The sequence below is a fragment of the Vicugna pacos genome, chromosome 29, assembly GCF_048564905.1.
Source record: "Vicugna pacos chromosome 29, VicPac4, whole genome shotgun sequence".
Lineage (NCBI taxonomy): Eukaryota > Metazoa > Chordata > Mammalia > Artiodactyla > Camelidae > Vicugna > Vicugna pacos.
Genome location: NC_133015.1, coordinates 8,189,690 through 8,205,397, shown reverse-complemented (window position 1 = coordinate 8,205,397; position 15,708 = coordinate 8,189,690). Strand labels below are relative to the sequence as shown.

Below are 15,708 nucleotides of genomic sequence, written 5' to 3'. Positions count from 1 at the left end.
TCGTATGTATGAAGGTAAATGAGGATAATAAGCAAAAAGAAAAAGAAACTGTTGTGTTACGATTCAAAATAAGAATAATTCCTACCCCCACTTCCTAAAATTTACCTTAGTATTTTTACCTCAGTATTGTTACCTTTTTAGCGTTTACATAGCTTTTAAAAACGGTGCCATGAATCTGTTAGTTACCGGGTTATTATCAGCAAGGAGCTCTAGGATGTAGCAATAATGTAAATCTGAAAACCTTGCCCTACCACTCACATCGCTTTTAAACAATGAGTGTACTGGGGGCAATTCTACTTGAGATACTATTTTCAGAAACAAGTGTATTCAAAGCCAGAGTAATCAGACTGGGGGTTTTGTGTCGGGGATGCCACCTCGATAGGTAAAAGTGGATCCTCACTATGAAAAGCCGCACCCCCCCCCACCTCCAAATAAACCCACAGGCACTACTCCACAATCGGGGATGTTAAATGCTTGCATGCAAAACCATTGACACGGGTTCAAACGCCACCAATAATCCTTACCGCGTTGACCAGAAGAGGGCAAAAGTCTTAAAACGCGGGTGGGGAGGGTTTCACGTTCCCATCTTCAGGGGTGAGATGACCCCTCGGTCCCTCAGTTTCCACGGGTTACAAGGGCCAGCTGAACAGGACCCCCTTCACGCGGCTTCCTCCCAAAGCGCATCGCGAGCCGCAGCCCCGGCTCCGCGAGCCTGGCGCCAGCCCTCCGCCGCCTCCCAGAACCTTCTCTCTCTTTCTTTTTCTTCTGCTCCGTCTCCCTCTCACCCACTCGCACACGCGCGCGGCCCCAGCCGCCCTCTCCGGCCGCGGGAGCAGCTCCCTGCAGCTCGGGCCCCACCAGGACCCCGGATCCGGATTCGGATCCGGGAGACGCAACTTGCGGCGCGGGCACGGAAGGCTCCGCACCTGCTCGGGCGCCAGGCCGCACGCCGCCCCGCGCCGCGCCCGACCGCGGCCCCGCGCCCCGGCCCCGCGCGGGACCCCGCGCCCTCACCTTGCTCGCCGCGGTCCATGTCTCCCGCCCTCCGGCCGCCCGTCCCCGCTCGGCTCAGCCCGCCCGCGCGCCGCGCTCCTCCTGGCCTCCGCCGGCGGCTCCCTGGAAGTCCCCTCCCCCGGAGGCGTCGGGCGCGGCGGCGCCGCCCGCGCGCCGTGGGGAGCGCTCTCCCGGGGCGTCACCCGACCACCTGACCCCGCCGGCCGGTGCGGGAGGACCGGCGGGAGGGCGAGTGGGCGGGCGGCGCCGGGAGGGCCGGGCAGGGCCGGCCGGCGAGCTCAGGCAGGAACTCGCCCCGGAGGAGGAGGGCGGAGGGGACGGCGGGACTTCGCATCACCCTGGAGGCTGCGTGGGGCCGGGATGGCGGGGGCGTTCCACCCTCAAGTTATTTATCGCAGCCAAAGTTTCCTCGGGGGCACTGAAGGTGTCCTTTCTCTGCCTCCGCGAGCACTCGCTCTTATGTACTCACTGAGTGGAAAACACAGGAAGGTTATTTCGAAATGCCAGTGGCTCTTTTCTCTTCATGTCTCTTTTCCTGTTCTCCTACCACTGAAATAATACCCTAGGTTGTCTGCAAGACTAGGTCCAAAACAAGCAAAGAGGCAAAAATTGCAAAGAAAACATCTCTCGAAAAATGATGTAGTCCTGTCTTCACAGAAAGTGGGGTTTTTGGTGACAAATTAGGAAGATTTTCATGTAGTAATAGCTGTTTTGAGTGCAGACTTAAGGACGACGCTTTGAAATGATGAAATACTGGAAACCAAAGGGTAGAATTATCAACAGGGACCTTTGGAAAATATATTTGTAGGCTTCGTGCCCATTGCTCAAAGGACAGTTTGAAGTTCCTGTAATAACAATTTTATTATCAGCATTAGCACTCTATTTCCAAAGTGTTCTGCAGTTTCTCATCCTCCATGAAGTCACTTTGATTATATTTTTCTAAAGTGGTACCTCAGTTTCCTAAGCCATCTGCGTCTGCAGGTAAGGCCAACTGCTGCTTGTGCTCCGTGGGGACTCTGGCTTGACCCGCAGCCCGCAGCACTGGCCAGTGCTCCACACGCCCTACGCTTTTGCTGATATGTTTTAAATTACCCGTAGTTACCTGAAGCGACTCCGTGTTTCCTGTGCACTGCGCTCTATGTCCAGTGGGGCTCTTTCCCACCTGCGTTGCCAGCGTCTTCTCCTGAAGTTCATTCCTATTACGTCAACCAGATGAGGCCTGTCCTCTGTGATCCCTCCTACTCCCACTGGCGTCTGTGCGGTGGCACTCACCTCTGACACTCATCTCTCAGGCCAGCGAGATGCAGCGCTAGCTCCATCTGCCCCACAGCCCTGCTTGATTATAACCTAGCTGCTAATGAGCTCCAGGAGGCCAAGGATCGTTTGGATCATCTTTTCACTGATTTATTATACCATGCATTTAATCCATATTGCAAGTTTAGCTTTCATGTTTAAATTTTAAAACGAGGTGTATTGTATCTACCAACAATCCATTGTTCGTTTTAAAAAAAAGGTGCAATGATATGCCTTTTGTTATCTTTCTTAAGCTTTTATTTTTTTTTTTTGGTGGGGGGAGGTAATTCGGTTTATCTGCTTGTTTTTTTTTAATGGGATTGAACCCAGGACCTTGTACATACTAAGTATGCACTCTACCGCTGAGCTATACCCTCCCCACAAGATGGCCTTCTGAATGTAACAGTGAGGTGAATGTTGGCATTAGCAGGAAATTCTATGATGTGGTCAAGAATTTTTGACTAGCAGCTGCTCAGATGAATAGCTGGAAAGACGGTCTCTCAAACTACGGACTAACTTGTGGACAAATAAATAGAACTTGAAAATTGTGTTGGTTAAAAATATTTATTCTATTCATGTCTATTTAACTTGCCATATAGTGATGAATTTGACTTATGTACACTAGAAGAAAAAATGCCTTATGTCTTGAAGAATTTATATGCTTGTTCACCTCTGTGGCAGGGATGGCTAATAGCCTACTCTATATTCAGCTTTCCCATTTTCCTTCCTAAAGGACCCAAACCTTGTTTTGGGTAGCAGTGTGTCCAGCTGAAACACTGGCCACTGCAGCCTTCCTTACAGCTGGGGGTGGCTCTCTGATACATTAATGACCAATGAAAGATGAGTTGGAACCTCCAAGAAATCATTTTAGAAGAAAGACTTGGCTGGACCTAGAGATTATCATACTAAGTGAAGTTAAGTCAGACAGAGACGGACAAATATTACATGATATCACTTATATGTGGAATCTAAAAAAAAAATACAAATGAACTTATTTACAAAACAGAAACAGACTCACAGACTTAGAAAACAAACTCATGGCTACCAAAGGGGAAAGAGGGGAAGGGATAAATTAGGAGTTTGGGATTAACAGATACACAGCACTATATGTAAAATAGATAAACAACAAGGATTTACTGTATAACACAGGGGTCTATATTCAATATCTTATAATAACCTGTAATGGAAAATAATCTGAATATATATATATATATTCCTATATATATATATATATAACTGAATCACTTTGCAGTACACCAGAAACTAACATAATATTGTAAGTCAACTATACATCAATTTTAAAAAAGACTTGGCAACATTACTTGGTCTTCAGCCCTCCCCTTCCAGCCTAGCAGGGCAGCAGCCACCTTGAGATCATGGGGAAGAAAGCCATAGCCAAGTTTGGCAGAGCAGACAGGCAGAAAGAACTTGGGTCTTCAGTAGCATCATGAAGCTGCTGCTTACAGGAGAAAAATAAATGCCTGACTTTTTACAGCCCCTGCAGTTGGCTTCCTGTTACGCTGAGCCAAAAGAAGTCCTAACTGATACAACATGCCTTTTTAATGTTTTTTAATTGACGTACAGTTGCCAGTTGGAACCTCCAAGAAATCATTTAAAAAAAAAGACTTGGCTATAGCAATACAACTGCAGCAATGTTGTGTTAGTTTCAGGTGTACAGCAAAGTGATTCAGTTTTGTGTGTGTGTGTGTATATATATATATATATATATATATATATATATATATATATATATATTCTTTTTCAGATTCTTTTCCATTATAGGTTATTACAAGGTATGAGTATAATTCCCTGTGCTATACAGTAGATCCCTGTTGGTTATCTATTTTATATATAGTGGTGTGCCTATCTTAATCCCAAACTCCTAATTTATCCTTCCTCCTAATCCCCTTCCCCTTTGGTAACCATGGTTTATCTTTCATGTCTATGAGTCTATTTCTGTTTTGTAAATAAGTTCATTTGTAATTTTTTTTAGATTCCACAGCGATATCATACAATATTTGTCTTTCTCTGGCTTTCTTCACTTAGAATGATAATCTCTAGGTCCATCCATGTTGCTGCAAATGGCATTATTTCATAACTTTTATGGTTGAGAAATATTCTATTATGTATATATACCATAAATGTTTTATCCATTCATCTGTTGATGGACATTTAGGTTGCTTCCATGTCTTGGCTATTGTAAATAGTGCTGCTATGATGCATGCATGCATCTTTTCAAATTAGAGTTTTCTCCCGATATATGCCCAGGAGTGGGATTGCTGGATCACATGGTAACTGTTTTTAGTTTTTTAAGGAACCTCCATATTGTTCTCCATAGTGGCTGCACTAATTTACATTCCCAACAGTGGAGGAGGGTTCTACAACATGCCTTTTTAAAATTCCCCTTCCAGCATGGACCAGCACAGGTGGGTTCATGCAGTCCTGAGCCTCAGGCAATTATTAATTTAATTTTCTCTACAAAATTAAATAAGCGCTGTTGATATTATAAACAACCTAGCACATATTTCCACAAAAGCCTATTTTTGTCTTGTGTCTTCCTTCTACTTATTTTTTTTCTTGAGAAACAGAATCTGCACTTACAACTCCTGCTGAGTTACTTCTAAAATGAACAGAGCTCGTGTTTTAGCGCACTGACAAATCTCTGGAGAACGGCTAGCACTTAAACGGAGCACCTGGGTGCATTTAACCGCAGCATCCTTTAAAAGGCTCAGCAGAGAAGGCATTAGATTTACTCTGCAATGTTGTTGTTGTTATGGTGACACAGATTTTGTTGGGGGAGGGGTGGCGGGCAATGCAAATAGTAGGTTATTTTTTTAAGTTTCTCTTTTGAAATACTCATCCATTGGTGAAATTTCTGGCAGAAGATGTCCCCCCAAGCAGATGAATTGAAACAAATGAAAATATTGAAGAGGGTGGAAACGGAAGCTGCACATTGTAAGTGGAAACTTCTACACTCTGCCCTCATTGAAGCCGTTCCCCATCTGAGAGCCAGCAGAAAGCACACACAATGCGTACATGGTCAGGGGCTCTCTGCAGGCCCAGCCCTCACATCTGTGGGCCGGAGTAAGGGCACTCTTTCTTCTGGCTGTGCCCTTTCACCCAGGACTCTGCCCTCCCGTGGTGTAGGCCTGGCATTTCCCTGTGCATGGGCACCTTGTCCAGATAGCACATCTCTATCCGCCCTTCCCTGTCAGCCACCCCTTGCTCAGACTAGGACTACGCTCAGAAGGACTGTCTTGGGAGGTGGTTTGGGGGCAGACTTCAGATCTGCGGGTACCCAGCGCCTGGTGTATAAAGCGGGTGCAGGAATGTGTGGGTACGTCCATTTGGCACCAAGGATTCCTCACCTGGGCAAAGGCACCGGTGGGCGGTCCCCAGTAGCCTGGGTCTAGGGCTGCCAGGTGAGATACAGGCCACCCAGTTCAACGTGAATTTCAGATAAACAACAAATAATTTTTTTTAGTATGAGTATATCCCCCACAATATTTGTGACACTCATGCTAAAAAAGTTACTCATTGTTTATCTGAAATTCTTTACAGCAGGGTCCTATATTTTCCTTTGTTAACTCTGTCAACCCAAACTGTGTCTAAGGGCAGTTCTGGCTCTCTGCTTGGTCAAACCACTAAAGGTATACAATCCTGCAACTTTAAAGAAGTGATCATATTCCAGCAGAAAAACAGATTCTTGAGGCTTGAACCATGGAAATACACTAGGGATATGTACTAGGGGAAGGTTAGGGAGGCCAAGGGATTGAAGAAATATTGATTTAAAGACAGATAATTAACATTTAATTGCTTTAGGAACTATTACAGCCATCTTGTATTCTCTCTGCTATGTGGGAAAAAACTGAATATGATATAAACAACTTTAAAATGCATAAAAATGGGTACTGGCAGGAAAGAGAACTTAATGCTAATGGAAGTTAGACATGTAAGTCCCTAAACGTTAACAGGAAGCGATCTCACGTTATTGATTTTGGCTATGTTAAGAAAAGCCAGAGACCGCTTAATCTTCCTTGTATTTTTTTAAGCCACTTTGAATTTTGTGTGTTTATCAAATTGCGTCACTGGAGCTGGGTGGGGAGGGGAGCGCAGGGAGTGAGCCACGCTCCCTTTCCTCCTGGAGCCTCAACCATCACTCTTCTCAACATTTTCCTCTGTCCTTAAGATTACTGAATGACTGCATGATATAAATTGCATTAATTATATGTAGATTCAATAATTAAGTGATTAACAATATTTGTACATTTTTTAACTGGCATTTGACTCAATGACTTGCAGGCCATTTCATCCCTGCTCTTTGCCGGAGCAGCAGTGTCCCTCTTCCAGAGATGATGCAGGCTAGAATGGCAAGTGCCCAAGGTCAGGGCTTGAGGAGCCAGAGTCTGTGTCACTGTCACAAAATGCAACTCTGCAAGGCCAGATACAACTCAGGACACCTGAGTAGATTTAGCTGAACAGTCACTTAAAAGTTGACTTAAGGGAACTTTGGAATCACTTAAAACCATTGCAATCCTTGGTTTCTCACTTAAGCTTCTCTGGCTCACTGCCCTCTGAAATTAGGAGGCATATGTTGGGATAAAGATGGTGTATTGCACACATTCATTCTTTTTTTTAATTTATTGCATTGAGATATAATTCACACACTATAAAATTCATCCTTTTAAAGTATACAGTTCAGTGGTCTGAATGAACATTCAGTCATTCTTACTTCCTCCCAATGCAACTAAAATTACAGAAAAGGGAAAAACCCACAAGGACAAAGAGAATGCAAGAGGTTGCATAATCACAATTGACCTTGCAGATCTGAGAAAGCCGATTGCTAAGCTGGCAGTGGGAAAGCAAGAACTTAATTTACATGGCAGAACTTCCAACAGCCTCGGGACTCGGCACCAGGAATCTGTGGATGCAGAAAGTGGAAGCTCAAAACAGGAGGACTGGTTGAAAGTCTACTTAAGAAGGTTTTAATTCCCTCCTCAGTTCTGCTCAGAAGACTGAGGTGACTTCTCTGGAGAAGGAAACTGGCTAATCTCTTGGCAAGAGCACAGTAAGTAGGAGATAGAAAAATCCACCTCTCAGGAGTTTGACTAACCCAAGAGCAAAAAGAAAACCCTAAAATGTTGACATTGGGGAAGCCAGATCACCTTACCGTCAAGCCTGTGGTCCACAAGTTTTGCCCAGGTGCCCAGAGAGGCCAGTCAGCTGCTGAATGTCCATGAGAGGCAGCCATGAACCCACAGATTCCACAATGGAAGACTGAGACCAAAGTAAACACAACAGAAAGGCAGCTTACAGGAAACAGACTATACAGGGAAAAGAAAACAAACAAGTTTTTTTAACTATCATTATTATAGTCAGAGAGAGAAGTAAAGACATCCCAAACATGAAACAAGTATTTGCAATATGAAAAAGAAAACATTCAGAGAAAAAGATTTCTTGGAAATTAAATATAGTAGACATTAAAACCCCTGCAGTAGGTAGACTACAGGTCCCTAAAGATGTCTACATCCGAAACTCTGAAACCCATGGCAAAATGGACTTTATAGATGTGATTGAGAGCCTGAAATGGGGGGATTGTCCTGGATTATCAGGTGGGCACAGTCTAGTTAAATGAGCCCTTAAAACTGAGAACTCTTCCGGTTGGAGGCTGAGAGATGCCACAATAGAAGGCGAGGAGAGATTGGAAGCACGAGAGGGATTCCACTCACTATTGCTGGCTTTGAAGATGAAGGAACCGGGCCATGAGCCAAGGAATGTGGGCGGCCTCTAGAGAGTGAACGAGCCTTTAGCTGACAGCCATCAGGAAAATGCAGGCTGCAGTTGTATGAAACTGAATTCTGCCAACAACCTGAATATGCAAAGAGAAATTCTTGCCAAGAGTCTCCAGAAAGGAACATAACCCTCCAGACATCTTGACTCATTCTCAAGACTCACGGTAGACTTCTGACCCTCAGAACTGTAAGGTGATACATTTATGTTACTTTAAGTCACTTCAGGGAATAACAAGTCAAGTAAATTTCCTAGAAAGTAGAACAAAAAAGCTATGACCTGTCAAAAAGAGGAGAAAACAGAAGAAAATTAGAAGACTGATTCCTGAGATCCAATATTCAAAAAAGAGCTCGAGAGAGAGATAGAGGAAACAGACAGAAGAAAATCATCAATGAAATAATTCAAGGAATTTCCTTCAAATGGAAGGACACAATTTCCAGATTGAAAGGGTTTAGTAAGGGCCAAGAGCATGGCATGTATCTATGAAATTCAGAACACTGAAGATGGAGATCCAGAGATGGGGAAAAAAATATGGTCCCATTCAAAGTAAAAGAATAAGAATGATTTTTAACTTTTGAACAAGACTAGAGGACAATGGAGCTCTATCCTTAATTTACCACGGAAAAGCCCCACAGTCATAGTGGAAAGTTGGTGGATAATGCCTAAAACTGAAGAAGTACTCACATATGCATGTTATTTAATGATAGGAAAGTTTTTTTTTTTAATGATTTTAAAGTGGTTGCCTTCAGGGAGGCACATACAAAGGGTGAGGGGGTGGACTTCTGGAGTGTTTTTGCAACAACCCTTGTTTTCCACTGTAAAATATGTATAAATATAATTTAATAAAACCTGAAGCCAGGGAAGTAAAAATAAGCTGAAGAAAACAAAATCAATTAAAATTTAAGTTCCAGAAACAGACTCACAGACATAGAAAGCAAACTGTAGTTACCAGGGGGGAAAGGAGAGGGAAGGATAGATTAGGAATTTGAGATTAACAGATACACACTATTATATATAAAACAGATAAACAACAAGGACCTACTGTATAGCACAGGGAACTATATTCAATTCTTGTAATGAACTGCAATGGAAGAGAAACAAAAATATATATGTGTATGTATATGTATAACTGAATCGCTTTGCTGTACACATGAAACTAACACTGTAAACTGACTACATTTAAATAAAAAATAAGAATAAAAAATTAAAATAAGTTTAAGTAAATAAAGTAGCATGAACACATTCAGTAGTTGAAATATTTTTTAAAGAGAGCTATTTTGTGCTTCCCTTGAATTGGCCTTGAAATAGCCAGTGAGATGTCTATATTTATTCTGTGTGGAGAGCTTTTTAGAATGAAGAGGAACAAAAACTACAGTATCACGTCAAGAGTCATCCTTGTTATTTAATAGATACAGAGCTTCAGTTTGGGAGGATGAAGACGTTCTGGAGATGGATGGGGTGATGGTTGCCCAACAATGTGAATGTACTAATGTCACTGAAATGTACACTTAAAAATGGTTCAAATGGTAAATTTTAAGTTCAGCATATTTTTCCACAATTAAAAAAAGAATTATCCAACACTTTCCCTTTATTCAATTCAAATTAATCATTATCAATAATAGCTGATTATTTGGGAGGAATAGAAAAAATGTTGAATAAGTTTCTGAGAGATGCTACGTGCAGTAAAGTCTCTTAACCAATCCCTGTTTTCTGGAGGCAGTCCTTGATGTGATGTCACTCCAAAGTTTCTATGATGAAATAAGTTTTTGTTGTTGTTCTTCCATTAGGGAAATTAAGAGATGTTTGATTCTGAAGAGGGAATGAGGAAAATAGAGTAATATGACTGCCCTATGCAGAATGTTTTGGCCATTGTTACAGATTCCCCCAGGAAACAGATGGGGCGATGGAGATGCAGGAATCTTACTGGTGAGTCCTCTGGGGATCTATGTATTTGCACAAAGGTATAAGGTCAGATAGGAAAAGGTATTATACCTGGTATTCCCTAGTAATTTATGCATTATTAATATGAATCAGAATAGAACTAAGAAGGGTCAAGCCAGGAAATTAAAAACTAAACCTACCTACTAAGGAAAGTGGAATTTAAGAAAAATGTCCCACTGTCCGGATGATAGGCCCTTGACCCAGAACCTCCCCCTTCCCCAAAGGGTCAAAATTGTACTCCCAGCGACCCTGTAGTGATGTGCTATGACGTTATTAGTAAAGTATTTTCAAAAAGCTCCAAGGAAAGCTTCACTCATGGTGTATTTTAAACCCATTATGAGAGGAAGGAAGGAAGGAAGGAAAAAAGGAAGGAAGGAAGAGGAGAATTTTAAGCCATTTCATGGACTGTCCTAAAACCCAAGGTACACAGGAGAGTAAGACCCTTCCTCCACAAATGTACCAAAGTTAAAATGACAGATCACTAAAGAGAGTCCCTCTTCCCCTCACTAATTGTCTCTCTTGCTTCCTCCCCAGAGAAAAATGCCAAAGAAGCAGGAGGCTTCTAAAGTAAACCATTAGATGCAGATATGAAATTACCTACCAGAGAGCTATGGAAAGAAAAATACTCCCTCTTCAGTCTCCACTAATAAACCATCTGAGGGTTCCCATTAGTCAAGGGGCTTATGGGATCCCACTTGCTGGCCTGTGGATGAACTGTCTGAAAAGTATTTCCTGTGATTCTCAACATTTTCTAAGTTTTAAATTCTGTGTTGAAAAACAAATTGAGCTATTTTCTCCAATTCACATTTCATGATGTTCAATATTAAAATTTAAATGGAACCAAAGATCCATGTGAGGGTACACACGAATACGCTGATTTTCCCAACAACCTTGAGGTGACAGAATGACATCTTGCAAATGAGGACACTGAGACACAAAGATGTTAAGAAACTTACTCAGAATCTCATACCTCTTAAACGTCAGAGCTGTAACTCACCACAGATCTCCCTTTCCATTTAAAGAAATTTCCATGACACCAACACAGCAAAACGGCTCTGAGGATGAATTCATGCATTGATACAGCTTCATTCAGGGAAGAAAAAAAACATACACACAAGTGAGCTTTTCCTATCTGACCCACCAGCCTGGTGCCATCTCAATGAACAGACCTAGGATCAAAAAATTGTAGAATAATCATGTGACTCGGGGCTGGAAACTACTTCAGGCAAACATCTGGTTTGGTCCTTTGCTTTCAGGGAAATAAATTTAACGTTATGCTCATTTTATTGGAATGGCAGTTGAGTTCCAAAGAGGATGAGTAAGTGCCCAGGATGTATGCCATTAATGAAGGGACAACCAGAACTCAGCTTTCCGCTATTCCCCGAGGTGACCTAGACCTGCAGGTTGAGTCCTCACAACCACGTTGTGGTACAGCCAACAATCAGGCTATTTTAAACTGACATTTGTTATGTTTTGGGCAACCCGGGAAGGGACAGCCCCCCAATAGATGGAGTGGCCATCTGTCTACACAGTGTTGTTTAAGGAGTCTCTGATTACTACTGAGAGACTGAATATACGAACAGACAATGGCCAAACCAGATATGACAGTAGAACTCTCACCCACATCCTGCAGAAACCAGTCCAGGAAGCCAAACCACAACCCCTGCAGTGATCAGCCCAGCACAGTCAGGACTTGGTCACTGACTGCCAGCTTCCCAATTTTTTGCCCACACTTTCAACGCAGGGGCAACCAAAGAAAGCAAACCAATCATATAAGATGCTCACTGTTAGTCGGCCCACCTGCAGCTCCCCCAAGCCAACAGCTTCCAACAAGAACATACCTGAAGCCTCTCCTTTTTTTCCATTACAGTCATCCCTCAGTATCCATGGGGGTATTGGTTCCAGGACCAAGATCCAAAATCCAGGGAAGCTCAAGTCCCTTGTATAAAATGGCACAGTATTTGCGTATAACCTACGCACATCCTCCCGGATACTTTAATTCAGTTCTAGATTACTTATAATACCTAATACAGTGTAAATGCTACGTAAATGGTTACCAGTGCATGACAGATTCAAGTTTTGCTTTTGAAACCTTCTGGAATTTTTTCCCAATATTTTTGACCCACAGTTCATTGAATCTGCAAATGCAAAACCCACAGACATGGAAGGCTGACCGTATAAATCTTCCCACTCTCCTGTCTGCCTTTGAGTCTCTACCAAACACAAATGATAGTGGCTAACTCCCTTGCAAGCTCTGAGTAAATAGCTTCTGTCTGTTCTCACTGGGTGGTCTTTATTTCCACAATTTCCCCGGAGGCTCCAAGACAGGATCTGCCCTGCTCACTGCTGCAGAACCCCCACCCGCCTACCGGGTGCCGTCCTATGGAGACCCCTTCGGCTGCTTGTGGCTTTTGACTCCAAGATGACATAGGAAGTCAGCACCACGTCTAAACTCCATTCTCTTGACATTGAGTCCCTTGGCTATTTATTCTCAGTTTGGTACCCAGGTTATACATTGGTTCCTTTTTTCTTTTTTAACATCCTTAGTAGATCCGGCCATTTCTTTTCATTCTTTTTGCTCTCTTTTGTACTTCCAAAGTATGCTGCACTCTCGTTTGTCTTGTTGGCCATCAGAGAAGGATCACAAGGTGGAACAGACACCGAGCCTATTAGCCTGTTTTTCAAATCAGCCTCACAGATGGGTGAGTTTGTGGTTTTTACCAGACCAGGAGTCATTCAGACAGAGTTTGCTGTGGGTCGCTAACAAAACTGGATAAGGTTCTTCTGTCTGGTCTGCCTTGATGTTTTTTTGTCCTGAGACCTTGACTCTGAACCTGAGAGAATATTTTCTCTGGTTTCACCGCTACCAGGGGGCACACATTGTGTGGGTGCCTCAGCCAATTGTCAGGGTGGGTCTTGAAGGACTAAGTTTCAGCTGATTGTTGTCGACCTTCAGGAGGTCACATAAGTCCAAATCTTCTCCTCCAGAGAAAACTCCTGCTTCTTATAGGTTACATTGCAATCTTAATTCTTATGACTTCTTTGCAAATGGCTGTTAGTTCAAAACCTCAAGAATTCCCAGAAGGAGGGAATAGCTCAGTGGTAGAGTGTCTGCTTAGCATGCACTAGGTCCTGGGTTCAATCCCCAGTATCTCCATTAAAAAAAATGAAATAAATAAACCTAATTTACCCCCCAACAAAAAAACCAAAAACAAAACCTCAAGAGTTCCCCGGGTGAAATCTGAGACTGGTCCCCGTACAGAGAGGTCAGGGAGGGACCCAAGAAAGATGGGTGGGTGGCTGGTTTAATAAGCAAGAGAACTTACATATGAGATTTGAGTTGAGCAGGTACAGGACAAGGAAATCTCCACACCCTCTCACCAAAGTCTTAAGAGTTTTTACAGAGGCCTTAAAAGGTTTTTAGTCATACACATGGTCCAGATAGTCCCAAGAACACCTACGCTCTCAAGGCTGCATCCTTGAAATGGCTCCTAGTGCAGGAACGGTGGGCAGAAAGTACATTCCAAGGACAGGGGAGGGAGGGAGGAGACTCTGACTGTCTGGGTCCAGTTTGCAGGTTAACCAGAGGTTACATCCCCTGGTGCTCTCTTCCAACGGTGGAGTAACTTCATCATGGATGGCTTAGGTCTCCACTGGCCACTCTGAGGAAACAGTATTATTCACTTGAGAGGTACCTTAGTAAAGAAAGGGAAGAAGTTTCCCAGTGCGCAGTGTGTTTCGATTGGGACACAGAGGCCTCCAAATGAAATTCTGATTCAATATAAGTGCCTCACTAAAAAATTATTTGGCCGAAGCTAATAAGCAATCTGGCAAACTTAGACACCAACAAGCAAGGCTCATTTCCCTCATAAGCCTCCTCCCGCCCTGTTCTCAGATGCCTCTCCACTTCCAGCTCCCCCTCCTCTCCCTTCCGCTTCTGATCTCCCTCTTGCACCTATAGACTCCACCCTCCGCTTCCCTGTGCCCAGACCCCTGCCTTTTCTCAATGACTCAACTAAAACCTGAAAATGCTAGTTGCCACTAAAGAGCAACCTGCCCCTCAACCAGTATGCGAGCAACTGTAAAATGTGAACCTTGGACCCGAGCTGAATCAAGGGCTGTAATTAAGAATTTCCCTAAACCCAGACAATACCAGCAACTATTCACAGAAGAACTTAGAATTATTCTGCATATGACATGGATGCATATAACCCCAGGTTCCCTGAGCTACATCAACTTGTCCATGTGTTGGTCAGAACCTCAGATGCTAAATCCTGGATGGCAAAAGCTGACTGGTCTGACCCAGAAAGCGATCCAGAGGATTCCTCTTTCCACAAGAAACCTGGGGGTCAAAAAACGGCCCCCAGAGTAGGGTAAAGCCCCCTAACAGCCGTACCTGAAATACTTCTCATTAAAATCAATGGGACCGTAACTCAAGCATGCACACATATAAAAGGTAAAACTACAGGTGATCTGGAGATAATCTAGAAAATAACTTGGAACAACACTTGGAAGTTTAAGGTGGCTGCATAACAGTGGCATGAGTGATGTAGACAAACCCTTAGAGTTTTAACTCAGCTTCATGGGAATCATCAAAACCCCATTGCTTATTATAGCCACACCTTTGACCTGATTGCAAAGGCTTGTTCTCCTTATTCTAGGGCAGGAGCTTCCAGTGCAAAATGTCAATGCTCTTTCTGAACTAGTTCGAGGCTCCCTACTTGACCTGGCGTTTCCTCTCACAATACAGACATTACTTACTAAGGATATACAACCTTTCACCCAGCCAATTTTTTTAATTGAAGTATAGTTGATTTACAATGCTGTATTCATTTCTGGTGTACAGCATAGTGATTCAGTTATTTATATATTATACATATATATATATTCGTTTTCATATTCATTTTTATCACAGGTTATTATAAGATATTGAATATAGTTCCCTGTGCTGTACAGTAGGACCTGTTGTTTATCTGTTCTGTGTACAGTAGTTTGTATCTGTCAATGCCAGACTCCTAATTTATCCCTCCCCCTCTTTCCCCTTTGGTAACCATAAGGTTTTGTCTATATCTCTGAGTCTTTCTGTTTTGTAAATAAGTTCATGTCTTTTTTGGGGGGGGGGGTTTCACATATAAGTGATACCATATGATATTTGTCTTTCTCTGTCTGACTTACTTCACTTAGTATGATCATCTCTAGGTCCATCCACATTACTGCAAATGGCATTGTTTCATTCTTTTTTAGGTCTGAGTACACCCAACCAATTAACCTCCTAGAATATTCTGTTACTCTCTTCCTGTCACATCACTGTTCACCATCACAACATCCTGATTCTGGCCACTCTCTGACTCTACCAAAAGGGGAGCTTCATGGCTGACTTACCTCAGTTAGGGAACTCTCTTTACCTTATGCAGATTTATTAGAAACTCCTATTGAGAACTCTGCCCGAACATTATTTGTGAATGAATTATAAACTCAGAATTGAAACTGGAGGCCAAGCTATACACCCACTAATTTAAGCTTTTCCTTAGAAGATAGTCCTCTCCCTGAGGTAAAATCAGCACAGATGTCAGAATTTTTACACTTAGTAGCATTTGTCAACAGAGAGTCAACATGTAGAGAGAGAGCAGGTGTGTTTTTGGACTAGGACGTGTTTTGACATGCTTTGAA

General features: G+C 42.9%; 1 protein-coding gene across 4 annotated transcripts in view; it reads right to left on the bottom strand.

Moving 5' to 3' along the window:
* LOC102528159 (tumor protein D52) overlaps nucleotides 1-1,301 on the bottom strand; it is a 158,166-nt gene extending 156,865 nt beyond the window's left edge. Inside the window, exon 1 of one of the 4 annotated variants that reach the window (XM_072951781.1) lies at nucleotides 1,015-1,301. In XM_072951781.1, coding sequence (XP_072807882.1) covers nucleotides 1,015-1,033 — 19 coding nt within the window. In that variant the 5' untranslated portion in view covers nucleotides 1,034-1,301. The remainder of the gene's footprint in view (nucleotides 1-1,014) is intronic. The other 3 variants (XM_072951780.1, XM_072951779.1, XM_072951778.1) reach the window with 3 other exon arrangements.
* Between the last annotated feature and the right edge of the window lie 14,407 nt (nucleotides 1,302-15,708).